At 36.8% G+C, this 18,492-nt stretch overlaps 1 protein-coding gene across 1 annotated transcript; it reads left to right on the forward strand.

Moving 5' to 3' along the window:
- Window positions 1–1,901: 1,901 nt before the first annotated feature.
- Window positions 1,902–17,551, forward strand: LOC131769048 (adhesion G protein-coupled receptor E5). Its single transcript, XM_059084783.2, has 22 exons — window positions 1,902–2,062; window positions 2,191–2,227; window positions 3,919–4,308; window positions 8,789–9,119; window positions 9,612–9,796; window positions 10,194–10,279; window positions 10,354–10,443; window positions 11,036–11,216; window positions 11,453–11,563; window positions 12,331–12,412; window positions 12,729–12,849; window positions 13,318–13,515; window positions 14,008–14,120; window positions 14,270–14,372; window positions 14,659–14,812; window positions 15,215–15,281; window positions 15,543–15,609; window positions 15,693–15,784; window positions 16,170–16,296; window positions 16,671–16,712; window positions 16,823–16,954; window positions 17,410–17,551. The coding sequence occupies exons 1-22, from the start codon at window positions 2,003–2,005 to the stop codon at window positions 17,458–17,460; spliced, it is 2,820 nt and encodes a 939-aa protein (XP_058940766.2). The 5' UTR covers window positions 1,902–2,002; the 3' UTR covers window positions 17,461–17,551.
- The last annotated feature ends 941 nt before the right edge of the window (window positions 17,552–18,492 follow it).

The raw sequence follows: 18,492 nt of genomic DNA on the forward strand, positions 1-18,492 counted from the left end.
TTTATTCAGATACGACCACACGACTTATTCAAAGCTCCTACTTTATACTGGTCTTCACGGCAGTGGCTTGACAATATTTTATGCTTATGTTCTATTTCACTCTTACCTTAACGGCAAATTTAGAGATTTTTTTACCTCGCCTTAGCCTGGAACTTTGCGCTGAACTAAAAACTTTAACATATTCCTAAAATAATACTACTGGTAACACCTCTCGAACAACTTAGACGCTCACGAGCTACGCCACTTGATTGGAAAGAGTTACAAGCGTCATAATTATTTTAATTATATTACTCATATCCATTAGTATGAAAACGTGTTTTGGTTACACCACCAGAGCCTTCACAGAAAATAATATCAAAAACAATCTGACAACAACTCTTTTATCGACTCTGCGGACCTCCGCTGAGGTTGTCGAAATGTCAGCCTCTGCCACCGTCAATAGTCTAACTCAGGACTTCTCTCAACTGAAACATCAACGGATTAACTACCTCACGTTACTCTTGGGCTCAGTTTATTCAATGAACCGAATTCAAATACATCTTCCTTCGCTCAACTCTTTCACCCATGACAGTGTTTGTCAGTTATAAATAAAAAGAACTTATCTTTCACATTCATTTTTTATTGAACCTCAATCCATAACTGATTCAATTGATACACCCTCCCTAAGACCACCCATGCGATTCAACACAATACCGAACTCTGAACACACAAGAGTCTGGAAATAGGGCCAAAATGTTTATCCATTCGTGATCTTTGGTTATTTAAAAATCAGCGAAAAGACAAAAAACTGTAATGTGTTAGTTTTTTTTTTTTTTGGCCAAAACTATACATCCACCGATAAAATGCAATTTAAGCTGAATTATTATCACTTTGTAGGGAAAGACGAATGTAAATTAGACTTAAATAATAATTATGGTTTATCAGAGCATTTTTCAAATTAAATTCGTTACTCTTGGAAACATATTACTTGAAAGAAAAAATAACTGTTTGATCTTGTTATCCAATGATGATAAATTTGCAACCCCTCCATGATCTGATGATTAAAATGTAAAATGATGTAGAGGCATCAGAAGTATACTTGAGCGTTAGTTTAAAGCTAATGCCTCTCGAAACTTGCTGAGAGTGTTTTTTTTTTTCTGAAATGTAAACAGCTGTAAAGCTGAGCATAAATTTCTTTTCACAAACAATGTGATGTGGTAAAAAGACTTGAAAATAAGCAAAAGAGTCTTAAGGTAAGAGGGGTTTGAAAATAGCCGAAGCCACAGATAAACACTTTATGAATACCATTATGTCAACCTGCCTCGCTGCAATTGTCGAAATTGACGGCTGAAACGTCAATTTTACGAGCAAATTAAAAATGAGGAAAGAACTCTGTTTGCTAACGTTAGTGATGAAACAAATAAGTAAGCGAGAAATTTAATCAAAATGGCTGAGTTTCCAATCAACTGCGTTTATCTGTTTGTTTTGATAAAGAGTTACCTGTCTTTGAAACAAATAAGAAGGATATAAATAACTAGGATAGTATAGATTGAGAGTAATATGTCAACTGAAATCTCAGGCACGTAGCAGAGGAAAATTTTCAGATTCATTTCCTAGGTTTCAATATGATATTCCTCTCTACAGATATCATCTTTAAATTAGCTCTAAACTTTGAAGCGAAAAAAGAAAAGGAAAGAATAAAGAGTTTTATCTGCTATAATTTGTGCCTAATGACTAACACATAGAAAAGCAATCATATGAATTTAAGCAAGATTGAAAGCATCATTTCAAACGAAAGCAAGAAACTGTCAGCTGCCGCAATTCCGATTGGCCACTCTTCATGGTACATAAACAAACACTACTGTCCCTTTTATCCAACATAAATCCAATTCCATTGTTCTTTCAACAAGAATATGAAATTCAATGCACTATTCGCACTTAACACCTAAAGAGATAACAATTCGAACAGTTGCAATCGGCAACAGCTTTTATAATCCTACCAAAACGAACGTAAACGAGGAATATGGATGACCAAAACATTTTGAAGAAATCGTTCATTGTTGGTCTTTGCAATTTAATTCTGGTTAGTTACATTAGTTAGTTTACACTATTCATGGTGCTATGTTTTTTTCGAATTTCCCATAAAAATGGATGAACCATACATCTTCCTAAGTGTTTTTTTACATGATATTCTTCTTCCTGTATGTATAGACTACCATAGATGTCAGAGGATTAGGGTCTTATTCAGGTAAGTCTCTTTAAAGTTAAGCCTCACTTGCGATTATTAATATCGACTTTTCAGATATCATCCCCAAAACTAACATCGCTTCTTATTGATTTCATTGTCTCAAGGCATTGAAAATCATTTTAGGACGAACCTAAGTCGGTCTAAATTAAATATTTTCTCCAAAATAAACTTTAATTGACATAATTACCAATTCCCTAAATTCTGTAATCTTCTTTCAAAGAGCGATACAAAACAGTTTGTGTTCAACTTCTAAAACTATATTTGCTCGAAGTGCAAAAATAAAGCAGGTGAACAGGTGTTGGGGTTTATTTCTCATCAAAACTGTATTTAAAATTCCACTTGTTTATCTATTCCGTTTTCGGCACAAGTCACACAAAGTACGTCCAAAGAGGTACTCTAAGGAACTTACAAATACATCCGAAAGGAAATTGGTAACGTTAAAAACAGCTAGACCAAAACAGGACACCAACAGGAATGAGAACATTTCTCAAATTGAAATATTTTGTTTCAACTAGAGTTGTTCCCAGTCTTATGTTCAAGTAAATATCAAGGTGTGAACTTCTAAAAATGCCGCAAGGTCTTCAAAATTTTTAAGGAAAGGGGATGTGAAAAGACTTAAAAGGAGATAAACCATAAAAACTGAAAAAAAAATAATTCCTCAAGAAAGTGCTACGGTTTCTTACTTCCTGGGTTTCCTTACTTCGTTAACTGCTTCTGAGAAGTGTCAGACTACAGTGCTGACAAGTTTCGCGCGCGATGGACAAACATGTCGAATTTACACGCTATTACTGGAATAAGAATCGGTTCAGATTAATGATATTTCCGATATGTTCAAACGCCCGGCGTCAGGTATTGTCACGTATCCTCTCGCGCTCTTACAGAATAGAATGGCGTGAGATGTTAATTACAAAATGTTACGTATCGTAAGTCGTTTGGCTTTAGTTCCACTTTTTCTTCAAGCTAAGGCTTGTTCAGCAATTGTATGTTTACCAAAAAAACAAGTCCAATTTTGTTATTTTTACTGATAATTCTTCATAAAAAATTCGTCGTACGTAAGTTCATCATTCTTATTCCACTCAGTTCTACCTCTTCGCATCCCTTCACGTTGACTCTGTTTCGATATAAGTGTCTTCACCCTGATTTCACAGTGCACATAGAACTGAGATAACAGAGCGAGAAAAATTTCTGTTTAAAAGATTAATTTGGCCGTCGAGTCTCGTTTTTCTCACGTGCATATAATCGCCATAATATTTTGTACTGAAAAACATGCCATTGTTTGTCGATTATATTTTGCCTTGATGTTACAAGTTGCGTTTTAAAATTTAGCGATGTTGAGATCAGAGTAATATATAGATTTAGCCAAGCCTAAAAGCGGAGCTCGCATTTTTTTCCCCGCACGTCTCAAGGGCACAACGCCTTGCCCCGGCCAGGACTAGAACCTGGGTCGTCCGACTTGGAGCCCAGTGCATTGACCACTGGACTTCTGGACAAAGCCGTGGCGTTGGCGGGCCCGCGGTACAGTTGACCACACATGTTAAAAGTAGCACCTTGTACGGTCGTACGGTCGTACATCCAAATTTTTTCGGCTTGATGGGTTACTACTATTTTTTATAATTATGGGGCTACGCTCTGCGAGCTCCGCCATGAACCTGCGTGTAAGTGTTTAGTGTGTGTTTTCCTCTGTTTAATAGCTATTCACGACAACGTCGAGTTCATCTTCTACAACAATGATACTGCCAATTGGGCCGATGGTCAGGAAAGATGCAGTCAAGATGGAGGGCATCTTGTTACCTTGGAGACCATTAGAAAGTGGGAGTTCATTTCCCAAGAAATTCAAAATCTTTCTAATCCAAGAGATAACGAGTGGTATATTGGCTTACATTTGAATAATAAAACTTGGACATGGATTAATGGTAAGCCAATGAACAAATCAACTTTGCTCTGGCAGCCGAACGAGCCATCAGGTGATGGAACGTGTGTGGTCATTGCAAAGGATTATCCACCACAAACGTATGGGAAGTATAATGACTTGAGCTGCGAAACGATCAAAGGATTCATTTGCGAAGTGAGGTTTCCCACAGGTAAAAAAAAATTATACAGTTGATCTAAGAACTAACTGAATTGTTGAGATGTTATTAAATTCTTCCAGTGGGGGGGCCCGGAGGGTCTGGACACCCCTTCCCCTCTGAACTGTTTTTTTCGTTTTTTCACAACTTTTGTGGTACCAAAATTTTTGCAATGACAGGAGCGAACACTACTAATCCATCGACTGATTTCATTTTCTCTCTCTCCATCTCGCTTACGCGTTGAAGCTAAATTCTAGGTGTCTTTTGAGAAAGGGAGAGGGGTTACTCTCTATCGTGCAATCTTTTTACCATGGGCAAGAAATGGATGTTCCAAGCATGCATCCTTTACGAGTGGGAGTCAAGGGCCTAAATGCATAGTGATGTACACGCCGATATACACTCTATAATGCTGCGTACAAGTAGCGGACAGTTTACGTATCCAATATCAATAATTTTTCGATAGTTATGATTTCGTTTTATCTCATTTCATTTTCAAAAGAGAGGGATGTAAATGGACAATACTTCAGGTTTAAGTATAATTTTGAATATTGGAGTATCCACAGCAACTTGCGATCGTCTTTTCAACATTTTTAAATTGTCAAACGAGGCATACAACAGCGAAGGGATTCCAAGTAGATTATAAGCAGGGTAAACTATACCCTGTATATACTTGGCATCTTCCTTTAATCTTTACCTTACCACGTTAAATTTCGCTCCCTCGCAAAATAAACACAATTGATATTAGAGAGATTGCAGCTTGCGAAGCGGATTTGCTCATGAATTGAAGGGGTTGTGGAAATTCCTTGCCAAACGGATCCTGATTTTTTGTATCTGTCTCGTAAGCCTCGGTCAGTGTAACACATGAGTATTCCAAGGAAGGAAAGAAAAAAAAACAAAAACAAACTTTGTGTTTGATGATTTGCCGGTATGGAAATTAACTAATTTAGCCACAGCTGACCCAAGCTTTGACGGAAAAGAGCATGTGCGTAAGTAGTATGTGTCACGACTTATATAGATTCGCCCTTGTTTCGCATCAACAACCTGTACATCATTCCAAAAAGCTTTCCAAAAATTTTAAACTCCACGATTCCAGGAAGAGTGTGATCGACTGGATCAAAATTAACGTATTTAGCCACAGCTCTTCAGGCTCGTGGCATATACATCTCCGTCCAAGGTTTACGTTACGCAACAATCAATATTCTTCTCTTGCTTTGCCTTAGTTAGGATTATCATTCAAGTTGTTTATTTATGTTAAAAGAGCTTCATACCCTCTAAATCGATTTTTGGATTTTTTGGCACTTTCGTGTTTAAAGTCATCAGTTCTCAGCATGAGTGGAAACGCGATTGTAAAAGGCTACGTGATGAAAATTTTCCTCCATTGAAAAGGGATTTGAGTCTGATTTATCTCATCGAATATTATACGATCTGTACCATTATCATATCACGTAAACGAGCCGTCATTGAAACAATGCAATTAATTTAGATATGAGTATACCAAGCTGACTTACAGACAGTGCATGCAACACTAACGAGAGCCGAAAAAGAGTTTGAATAACCTCATGATAGTTTTGACAAAAACATTTTGACTTCTTAAATAAGCACATTAATTCAAAATGAACAAGTAAAGATTGAAAAAAAAAAAAAGAACTGGCAGGAATATTTACTTTGCACAATATTTTTGTTGAACCGTCAAACTAGGTGATAAACGGTATCTAAGTGTAATCTATGTCCGTTGTGCTTTGCAATATTCCCATTATAACTTTGCAAGGGATTATCACTCCTCATTGTGTATTATATTTTGAACACGAACGAAAAGTCATGCAAAATACATTCATGGATTAGAAACTCGTTGGAAAAACTTCAAGAACAAGTGATTACACAAAACATTACCACATTTACAGAAAACACACAAAATCAGCAAGATCTTGATACGCGATTGTAATTTCCGAGTTGCACTTTTGAGCTTAAGTTTTGTGTTCCTTTTTATTTATCTCAATTTGCCTGCCTATTGTTATTGTCTCCTCTGTACGTAACTAGCCTTTTCTACGATTCCAACGGCTTTCCATGGCAAGATAAAGGGTCTGAAGAGTCTTTTCTGTAACAATCTGTCATTGTTAGTCAATAGACGCAAGTCAAGCCAGCTTTATTTATTTTTTCTATAGCTTTACTCGTCAATAACCCCTAGGACAATGAAGGCGATTGTTAGCTTTTCTTCTGCGCCCTGAAAACCATTACCGATCAGAAAAAGTAACCGCGACTCATATTTCAGTTCTTCCATCTAATAGTAGTGGTATTGCTGGTCTCAAAGGTAGAGTAGTTAAGAAGAAAATCAACATGCGACAAGAGAGCCGTAATGGACAGTTCATTAGTATACACTACTTGCTTCGCTGATGAAAAGCTAACACCTTGTCACATTCGCAGTAATCGGATTGGCTGATGGGCAGATTGGCGCACGCTTAATACAAATATCTAAAAATTCTGACAGGCAGATGGAAGAACAAGACAACGGGAAGCGAAGCCTTCTTGCTGATGAGAAAATTTGTATCAATGATAAAAGAAGAAACTAGAAATGAAATTTGGAGTTAAAATCCAAGTATAAAAAATGAAAAGCCGCGATTTCCTTTTCATTATCTTGGCTCAGGTCAGTAGATAATACTTATGAGAAGTAACAAAATGAGCAAAGACTTTACCTCATCCTGCAGAGATCGACTTAACTTTCTTTTGTAATCTCTGATAGGTAATTTTACCTTTCTCGTCTTCGACAGAAGGTAAGTGCTTTATTTAAGAACCGCGAATACACATTCTCGCAGGCCACCTTTTTGTACTTTGCCACGGCGGCCATTGTACCTATCCTAAAACTCGTCAAATTATCATTTCCTTCGCACTGTTCGGACGGAATATTGGTGACTTTAAACAGAATGTTATAAGTCTAGTAGATCCACGGTGAAGAGCAGTCAAGAAGAAGAATAACAAGCATAAAATTAGTCCAAATCTATCGAAAATTAATCTGTTTTTCACGGTCGCATTTAAAAAAGTAACTGCACCTCCAATTTTGTTCGAGTCAAATTTTCTTAATAAACGTAATTTAACAGATTAAAGACTACGAGATAATGAGCGGGTTTTTTAGTGTAGCTTCTCTTAGCACTGAATTGGATCTTTTCAGAGGACACGAGTCAGGCAACAAAACCAACAAAATTTTATTTTTCTTTGGAAAATTGTCGACATGAATCATCCGTTTTGCTTGCTGACAGTTAGGACTTAAGGATATTTAATTACTACACTGAAAAACAAAATTAGAATCGGAAGCGAACTACGATAGCAATTTCAATTTATCATAAATTGGTTTTAGCTTAAAGCTTGTGAACAGATCGCATAACCTACTGAAAATTCTAGCATCATTTGCGAATTTCGTTTCAACTTTAAGTTTAAACCACGCTTTTCAGTACCGTGCTTACAGATCTCCTTTGAGGAGATCTGCATCACCAAATGAAAAAAAAATATAAAAAAAACAGACCTTACTAATCTATCTAAAAAATGGACGAAACTTTGGTGATGGTTCTTGTAGACTTGAAGTTTGAAACGTCTTTAGACCGGAATCTTCCATCATCTCCTGTCGCTCGAATCTAAACATGTCAAGCTAAGCAATGTCTGAGTAATTAAGTTTACACTATCAAAAAGTATCTGGTAAATTAAAATTTCGAAAATTACCGTTCGGAGATCACACTATATATTAATCTTGGACACGCAAAAAAAAAAGCGAAATGAGGTCATGTCGTGCTTCTTTTATTTACAATCAACAAGCTCTTAATTCCGAATAAATTGTTTTTTATTTCAAATTTTCAGAGGATGGAGGATTAAAATCCGTTGCTCATGGTCGTTTAAATTATGGCGGCCAAGTCTAAATTAATTGAGTTCTTCATTACGTCTTATCTTTTAATTGAATATTTCCGGATCTTACAATTTATAAGTCGATTCTAACAAGTTAAATATAAAGATGCCTTTTTATCCTATCACAATCGGCTCGTTTTGTAAATAAAAATGATTTATGCATCACGAAGCTCGTGGGTTAAATAAAACGACGCAGAAATGAAGTGACATAAATAAGCAGAAAATATTCTTCAAGTTATCTAATGGCAAACAACGTACGCACGATAACTAGGTTTTTCATTAATTCTTCTTTTTGTGGAACAAAAATGATTGCTTCTAGCTACCAATATTACAATGGACGTATTGACTTGAGTTAGATTCTCAAGACTGATGTATAATCTTATAATTCTGCTAGTTTGCTTTTTTCCGCTTTGTTGCGAAAAGCGCGGAAAAATTTTTCGGATTGTAGTTCGTATTGCAGAAAGCTGGACCGGTTCACAAACGCACGATTAGCCAATCACATTCTAGCATTTAAGATTCCGGCCCGCCGAGATGTTTCAGAGAAAAATTAAGAGACATTTCATCGTTATTAATTCTTCCTTAGAATAATTCTTTATGTTGACCCCAGGTCCTGACCTAATTTTGGACGAAAAATGGCTGAACATTAGTGGCGTCAAGATCACTGCCCTGACTTCTAATCCTCGCTACCCTGACAACGCCACAGAAAGTGGATATCTTTCTCTCTTCAAGGATTATAATCCGAAAGACGTTTACCTCAACCATGGAGCACGATACCGTTCATATTTTCAAGCACAGGAGACTGGAAACTACACCTTTTATACGTTTTGTGACGACCGCTGCCGCCTGTATCTAAGTAGCGACGTCAATCCCAGACATAAAAAAACGATTATTAATCAAACCCAACATGTATCCCACGTAAACGAGAGCAACTGTTGCAGGTATAACTACCTTTGTCTTTTTATTAAATCTACGGCTGGAGAACTAGGGCTAGATAACTAGCCCTAGAATTATAACCAGTTTATAACCTTTTTTCTGAATACATATACTAAAAGTGAAACACGACATGAAAGATAAACAACGATCTCGAAGTGATTCCCAAATGAATGTACCTTATTTTTTGTGTACTCACATCTGCTTTAGCTATCGAAAGCTTGTAATGAATGCTGATAGGAGATGTAAACAAAAACAAAACAAGAAAAACAATTAACTTTTCAAGAATGAATTTAATGCTCTCTCGCATAATCTTAACATCAGTTTCATTTTGTTTCATTCGAAGTCAAGTAACTTGAAAGAATTAGTTTGATTACATTCGTTGTTTCTCAATTCGTTTCATACAGAGTCAAGTGAATTGAATGAATTAGTTTCACGGCATTCGGTGTAAATTTAAAATCATTTGTACTGAGCTTCGTTTTCTTACACGACATTTGCAGCGATTTAAATGATGTGCAAATATCTCCTCCTCAATATCTAGAGGAGTCACGACTCCACTACATAGAACTTTTGTTTAAGCAAGGCGAAGGGAATTCGAGGATGTATGTAGCCATGAGAACACCTAGTGGCCAGATGGTATTGCCAATTAAAAGCGGACATTTGGTGAAACAGGTACCCCTGTACGGTAAGTACTACTAAATTGAAATGTTTATCTTCCTTTTCATAGGCTTTTATTATAAGGTCGTCAACCCAGAGAAAACAAACATATCATTAAGTTTACTTCCAAATATCCTATTATTTATTAACTAATGCTATAATCAGAGTTCAAATGTTTCTCAATTTGAAAGCAATTGGTGAATGTAACACAAAATATCTTGACATTAAGAGCTCTTGAGAAGATAAGGCGCACCACTTAGACAGGAGCGACATGCCCCTCCCCTCCCCCAAAGAAAAGACTCAAGGATCGGTATGATATTTTAACAATGTACACGCTTACCAATAAGAGGGATCCATGAGAGGACAATATTATTATGCAAAAACATTTAAGCTGAGTTGACTCATAATCCAGCCAACTTTCCTAGATATTCCTGGGGATGGTTGTAAGACAGAAGGAGATCCGAGGTATCCCGATTACGTACATTGCAAGGCACTTTCGGATACGCAAAAGGTATGAAGAATCAAAAATTTAACTCAGTGATCCACCTCACAAATATGAACTGAGAACCATCTATTACATCGCAGGTGGACCGTGCAATTTCTTTATTAAGAGATTTGAGGTCTCGTGTGAACGACAGAAGTCCTACTGCTGATTTTTTCCGTTCGGTGATGAAGGTAGGACAAAAAGGCATCATAATAGCATTTCAATTGCTCCTCAATTTCTGCTTTTCTCAAGAATGCCTCATGAGTATATTTACTTGTGTGCTTTTAAAGCAGTCCTTATGTCTTCTGTAATAAGTCTTACACTTGACTGTCTATTTTTATTTGCTTGTCAGAAGCCATTATTTGAAAGTGTGAATTTGCAACGTAATCTCGGAGATTTAAGAAAATAGTAATCGTCTTCATGGAGAAAAGTAATTATAGCTGATTGGGACGAGTTTCCATTTTTTAAATTTTCTCTTATGTATTTCTTATGTTTCTGCGAAAGTTAATTTACGTGTATTCTTTTCGTTTCTTCACTTATTCATTTATTCGCCATTACTTTCTTCACGAAACTTACGCCTCCCTACATTTTCCACATTTTACGTCCTTATAAGGAATTTACTTCTACTTCACACACTAAAATAAAATGGTTTAAACTCTGTGTGGCGTGGTTTCTTTACTTGTGTGATCTGGCCTCTAGACCTGTGTGACCTGGCTTAGGTTCTTCAACTATTTCAGATTGTAATAAACTTCTAATCATTATAATAAAATCAAACCCACACAGACCGCTGGAAAGAGGACAAGTGATCTGCTAGAAGATCTAGATAACATTGGTGTGAACCAGAACACTTCTGAATCAAACCTTGGCTTTACAATCGCCAGAGAGGTTGAACGTCTCGGAGAAAGCATCGCTTCTCGTGTGAGCAAAGATACACCAGTGATAGCTGTTAATTATTCAAGTTTAGGTACACACTACTGCATAGTTTTCTACGTTTTTTTAGACTTGTGTATTAATAGTTTGCTGATAAGGAATAAATATTGCATGGAAATCTGAAGCAAATTATTTAATGTCAACAGTAAACTAGCTCTATGAAAGATATATGATAATTAACTGAGAAAAACATATCTTTTCTTTGATTTCGATAAAATGTGGTGAATTTTGCTAAACTTTAAACACTGGCAGTATATCTCTGTGTTTAAGATATGAAAGCGGGTTATGGAAATCTGGACGCTTCCTTCAAAAGCTCTACACCTTCGAGTAATTCTGAAAGCGAAAACAGCATAACCATATCTCTGGGAAATTCAACACGAGGTAATTCAGTCATTACTGTAATCTTAAGTTTATTGTTCCTGAATGTTTATTGTTATAAAACAACAGCAGGGATTTTATTGTTTTAACAGCTACCACATCTCAAAGATTAAAAGCTATTAAAGGCTATATCGGCGCATTTAGGTTTCCATCAACAAAAGTTAAATTCTCAAAACGCTCATAAACACTTCTCTTACTACCTCTAAATAACAGTCCAAGTAAATTGTGACGTAACATTTGATGAAGAAATTGCTTTTCCTACTACGTGATTGAGAATTATCGTTTATTATTAAGAACACTTTGCAGTCAAACGACTGAATTACGTGAATATGTACAATACAATAAGACGAATATTAAAAAATATACATAAATATATATATAGGAAGTCTGCAAGTCGATTTTCGCGTGGAACAGTGCTCAATACGTTGAAGCAGAGCAGAATAAATATTATGAGAGGAAAAAAGGACGCAACTACATTTCCCGACAAGCCTGTTTCGTGAATCGCTTCACTCTTCAGGGGTTTAATCCTTAATCCTAAACCCCTGAAGAGTGAAGCGATTCACGAAACAGGCTTGTCGGGAAATGTAGTTGCGTCCTTTTTTTCTCTCATAATAAATATATATATATATATATAATGTACTGTGGCTAATAACAGAACTGTCTCTAAATCTGTTAGTCTTGCACACGGGTGCGGTAAAGGTGCGACCAGATCTTAAGTTGTACATCTGCAGGGAACGTGTTGTAATTCTCTTATCTAATCATTTTTATAGGACAAGATGGAACGCGATTCTTTGCTGCATTTTACAGATCATTGGAAACAGTTCTTCAAATGAATATCAGCCACGTATACAGGTGGGGCTTACTGACTCGAAATATTTTTGCATTTAGTGGATCATTTATCGAAAAGCATCAGTTAGTGCCTTTTCTTTCACGGATTTCCGGCATAAAGGTGGGAAACGCCTTTAGAAAGGCTAATTACTTTAAACTTATGATGTAAGAGTTAGTCATCAACCACATGCATAGACAGGTCTCACAGGACAACCCTTACACGGAAAGTAAAACTCACAAACTGTTTCCACTTAATGGAAAGTGCGAGAGGCCCCTTGTGTTTTAAAGTTTTCATATGAATCATACATAAACATAAATGAATTTTTTTTCCTTACGACAGCAATGAATCCAGCCAGCAAGTGCCCCACTTTTTGAACAGCAAAATCATATCAGGATTGATAATCCCTGATTCAAACAAGTCTTTCAATGGCCAAGTTACCATTCGATTGGAGCACACACAGGTTGATATTTCAAGCGTGTTACAAGTATTTTTGACGAACAGTTCTGTCGATACTGTTTAATTCCCATTCCTGATTCTAGTGCACGTGAAGCGTAAAAGCTAAGAGGTAAAGCGATAAGCTGCAACTTAAGTGATCTACGTTTTCTGTTAAAAAAGAGTACCAATGTAAATATGAGCTTAATATCAAAACAAATAGATCATTGTAACCGATTCATTCTAACCAAGAAATCAAAATTATAGATATTACAAATTAATCAAAGTTAGAAAGTTATTAATTTATATGGTTTTTTTTTTTAGGAAGTTCGATGGATGATAAGTAGAATGATTGGAAATTAATTTTGGTAAAACTTTAAACGAGAGAGAGTTGCCATTACTAACGCCTAAGAGAGAGACGAGAGTCACAAAATATCCTCTACAACTTACTGATTGCTCAAGACTTACTATTTCATTCTTGTTTTTATGATACAAGTTCAAAAGCTCGGAGCATATGTCTATGGAGTGTGCTTTTTGGAGATTTCCAAAGGGAAACTCAAGCAACTCATCGGGCTACTGGTCGATTGATGGATGTAACAAGGACGAGGGGCTTTCAGACGCTGAGGCCACAGTGTGTCGTTGTAACCACCTTACTCACTTTGGCATACTTATGAGAGTATCTGATGATACACAGGTATAATAACTTATTGTACTCCTTTATGCAGGAGCGTATATTATGTAGGTTGCCATGAAATCTCTCTGAGTGAATCAAAATCCCTATCAGAGTGAATGCTATCTACTATAAATGCTTACTGAGACGACATTTTAGCAATTCTACTTCGACTTCTCAGTTGTCCATTTAGTCGCTCGCTCGCTGTCTGTCATTCATTCATTTATTCATTCATCCTGTCAGTCAGTCCATTGGTCAGTTAGACTGCCCATTGGTTAGTTAGTCTATCCGTTGGTTAGTTAGTCTGTCATTCTGTATGTCTATCTGTCTGCCAATCTGCGTCTTTGTATTTGCTTGTCGGTCAGCCTAGATCTCGTGTGTGTCTGTGTCCATGTCTCTTTGTCTGTCGGTTGTTTTTGTGACATTTGGATGCTTCTTTTCTTAAATTGATCCAAACCTCAAAACATGAAAACTCTCCAAGGTGTATTAAGTATTCAGCGGTGTCTACTTGCACAGGTAACCCAGCCAGGTCAGCCTCACGTTCAAGCCTTGCAACTTATCACATATATTGGTTGTGGCTTATCACTTTTAGGAGAAATTCTCACAGTTGTTGCGATCATATGTCTCAAGTAAGTTAACGGATGCAACGTAAATAATTTAGTTAGTAAATTGTCTTTCACTTTGTGTTCCGTGACAGAATTCTGACTTTCGAAAAAAAATTGGCACCACGTAATATGCTGGCGAGATAACAATTTGATTGCTGTACATATTTTGGCAGGCTGACTAAATCCGAAACAAGTATAATTCATCTGAACCTCGTCGTGGCGCTGGCAGTTTCCCAGATCACTTTCCTGACAGGAATCGAGGCCACACAGAACAAGGTGATAGCGATACTGGTTTTCTTAATAATACGCTTAATGATCTGCATAACGACTTACCATCTAATAGGATGAAAGGACAGAGGAAATTTAAGAGGACAAAAGTGACATAGAAATCTAAATGATTAAACAAAGAGCGATGCTCTGTTGCACTCCGATGTCCTATTCAGCACTGATTTCTAATTGTATAAAACATTACTCAGTGAACTTTTCGAGTCCTTATTAATATCTCATTATTCACACTACCAACCTAAATTAAACCTAACATAATTTTTATTGCTGGTATTAGGCAGCTTGCAAGATCGTGGCCGTCCTTCTTCACTATTTTAACATTGTCTCGTTCTGCTGGATGTTGGTCGAGGGGGTTTGGCTCTACCTGATGATAGTAAGAGTGTTTGAGACGGGACACAGCAGAATAAAGAAATACTGCGCTTGTGCATGGGGTAGGCCAATTATTGTTTGTAAACCGCTCGCCTCATCGTTCTGTTAGCTTTCTTTATCTCTAGTCATCAAACTCTTTCTTTCTTTTTATATTTTTACTGTTGTCATTTTTTCCTTGTATGGTAAGTATGTGGTTATCGGACCTCTTTATCACCACTCGATTGCATGCACTTCTTCAAAGATTAAAGGCAGGTCAGTTTTTTTCAAAGCCTTTCTCGTGTTTAATTGCCAACTTTATATTAATTTGTTTTAACTCACAACAGAAATTGATGAATATAGATACCTTTTTTAAAGTAGAAGCACGTACTGGATCTCTTTTCAAGTGAGACGGTAGTTCAGAAAACCGACCATTATGAAATGAATCAAACAGCCTATTTAACTGAGCTTTGAACTGATTTAAACAGGATTTCCATTTGTATTTGTTGTGATCACATTATCTGCAAGTTTTGACGGATATGGCACAGAAACAAGGTAAGTAAGCTTTCATTAATTTATCAATCAACGTCGGAAATAACCAGCACGCCGTTTGAATGAACAGAAAAACGAAGAATTGACACGATGAACCTCATATCCATAAACCTGCATCTCATACAGCGCCAATTAGCAAAACGATCATGCTCGAAATACGTTGCTTCTGAAGTAAAAAGTTTACATCAGCTATCGTTTTTATTTGCCAAATTTGGCACTTCATACATATCTCTTCTCTACATTCGTTTCTTTCTTTTTTTGCAGTTGCTGGTTATCTGTTCAGAAAGGAACCATTTGGAGTTTCGTCGTACCCGTTATCCTCATTGCTTTGGTATGAAAATTTCCAATTTACCTTTTCCCTTTCCTTCGACATATGGTGATAATGGGCTCACTTTTCTGTCTTTGTTTCCATAGGCAAATTCGATCATACTTGGGATGGTTGTTAAGGAGATTCTCAGGTTGAATCATCCAACAACAGAAAATAGTACAAAATATCAGTCTGCAAGGTAGGATGAACACACGTTGAGTGACACGGTAAGAGAGTTTTCAGTTTCCTGAAACTTTAAATTAGAAATGGACTACGTCAGGTAATTTCCACCATCTCACATCAGGTATCTACGTCTTATGTCTGTTCAATATCGTAAACCTTTCCTTTGTCACTGCTACCCTATTCCTTGTAAATTGTTGTCACTTGGACAAGGCCAGACTCATGCGCTGTCGTCACCCTTTTCGTATATCTGCAGAGGAATCTGGGAAGGGGATCAAGGCCCGTAAAGGCGCTTGATGCAATGCAAGCTCGCTAGATCCTTCTCATCAATCACTTCCCGAATAAGGAGAAGGGACTGGATACAAGTGTGGGGAGTGCTAAGCACACCAATTTTATCGTAACAGGTCAGGTGTTCAGTCGGCCATTGTACTCCTACCTTTGTTGGGGATTACATGGTTATTTGGAGTATTGACATTCAACAGCGATACTTTGGCATTTCAGTATCTATTCGCCATTTTTAACTCGATACAGGTTTGTAATAAGTTTTGTTTCATAGTTTAACACCAAATTCAAGGATATACCCTCAGAACAGGCAAGAATAACTTTAAAAAAAGGTCAAAATGATGGTAACGGATAAAGAAGATTACCCCAGTGAACAAATGGAACACTTTTCCCGAAACAAAAAGGCTACTTCTGATAACTGGACGAAAGTTGGCGAAGCAGCGTAAGACCGTCAAATCATGTTTCAACCTATGGTATTCTGCAAACTGTTCATGTAAATCTGTGATATATTTACTTCGTGTTCTCATCACAAGGTTCATCGCCGTGCTCCATTCTTAAATATGCCCTCTGGGCCTGAATTTGTATCGAGATAAAGAGGAAAATATTTTTTTTCATTTTTCCAGGGATTTTTCATCTTCTTGTTTCACTGTCTTCTCAACTCTGAGGTGAGTATGCCTCCCCACTGAAGTAGTAGAAGATACTGATAAACCATCCTTAATACTTAAAAAATGATCAAGATTAAGACAGGGAGGTTATGTTCTGTTGCTTATGATAGGTGAGAAGAGCCTTTCACAGGAAAAAGAAGGTATGGTCCGAGTCGCATGACGCGTTCCAAACACATTCACTGACTCCACAAAACTACAATGACATCTCCAAGGAGACCCTCTCCACTGGAAACGACGTCAGGGTAAATGACAAAAAAATAATTCATTTAAGTACAGCGAGACCACTAAGTGCATATCGTGAGGTATGTCAGCTACACAGGCTTGAGACCCGATATTTACCGCGCGAAGCGGCGGTAAAAGTCTAATTTTAAAACACAAAATGCAGAACTGTTTGGCAACGAGAAGTTGAACCTTTCACCTATTCAACTAATAGCAAAAAAATTCGTTGATTGATTGACTTAAAGATACTATGAATACGCTTATCGACTGGCAATAGGAACATACTATTACCATGACTCTTCTTCTCTCATTACAAACAACTGTTCTCATCATAGTAAAAAGGAAAATTTAAATTCTCCAACACCTTGATCTATTTCTACGTAGTCCCAATTCCCACTTGTAGTAAATACCTTCAGAACGTGCAAAGATCTATCGGCCCCACATTGGATTTCAATCGCTTTCATGTTTTTCGTTTTAGCGACCCGGGTCAGCGATCTCTGCTACGTCCGATTTGTCTAACAAACCATGACAGGTTGAGTGTCTAAGTTGCAGACTATCGTTGCTGGATGACTGGCTTGTAAAGTAGTTCAAACTATATAATTCTTAAGATTTGATTGGAAATTTCCCCCTCCAGCGGCTATACATTGTTTTTTAAAATCAGTTCAAGGAATTTTGCTTTAGATCAAGGTAAAACTGGCCAATTTCTTCGTCTTAATGCTCCTAATATCATTTCCAGTTTTTCGAGAGGTCATGTGTGCTTACGAGCTTATCCCGTCTACAAGTGTCACAAACACAATCATGGATCATTAATCAGGCAAAAACAGTTTATCATATACGCACTTACACATATCATGATAATAATGAAACTCTCACCCCTGATTTACTATCGATATGAATGTTGTGCGGTAGCCACACCACTTCGACCGAAGTAATCAAATTGACAGAGATAAATGTTAAATTTGCTGACATAGTTATTGTTTGTATATTTACACAGCTGCGTGTATTTCTACCAATAAATCATTTAAGTGTTCGAATTATTTGTCAAAGGAATTGAGCTCACCCCTTAATGTGTAATAAATAAGGCAACAAAGGTATAGCTAGCCATATTGAGAAATAAATAGATCAGCATCATTAAATAAGTAGTTTAGCTCTCATTCGCGTCGAGACACCAATTGTGAACTTTACTACTTTGAGTTAAAAGGTAATAATTAGGTGACATAGCAGCGTAACATGTGGTCACATTAGTCACATGGTTTCGATGATTCTATCCGCAGATCTTTCTGAATAGTTTAAGACTTCAGTCGCGTTTTTCACTTGTTTATCGAACTTGTGCTCTATTCCAACGTAGCTGGTACGCTGGGAGACTAAAACTGTCTTACTTTGCTGGTTGCGTATTCTACTGGTTTAGCAAATTGTCCTTTTTCTTCTACAGTGAAAAAGGCATTTCATATTTTTTTGGTCTTCTGTAAGATCACAATCTTTCAAGATAACCTGGGTTTTAATAAGACATTATTGCAGAAGATTTAAATAAAACGATCAAACTTAATCCTCTATTCTCTTC

The sequence above is a fragment of the Pocillopora verrucosa genome, chromosome 1 (genome assembly GCF_036669915.1).
Source record: "Pocillopora verrucosa isolate sample1 chromosome 1, ASM3666991v2, whole genome shotgun sequence".
NCBI lineage: Eukaryota > Metazoa > Cnidaria > Anthozoa > Scleractinia > Pocilloporidae > Pocillopora > Pocillopora verrucosa.

Coding starts and splice junctions, on each gene's coding strand:
- LOC131769048 (XM_059084783.2), top strand. CDS start 2,003: ATGGATGACCAAAACATTTTGAAGAAATCGTTCATTGTTGGTCTTTGC. Junction 10,444..11,035: donor TTTTCCGTTCGGTGATGAAG/GTAGGACAAAAA, acceptor AAACCCACACAG/ACCGCTGGAAAGAGGACAAG. Junction 11,217..11,452: donor TGTTAATTATTCAAGTTTAG/GTACACACTACT, acceptor TCTGTGTTTAAG/ATATGAAAGCGGGTTATGGA.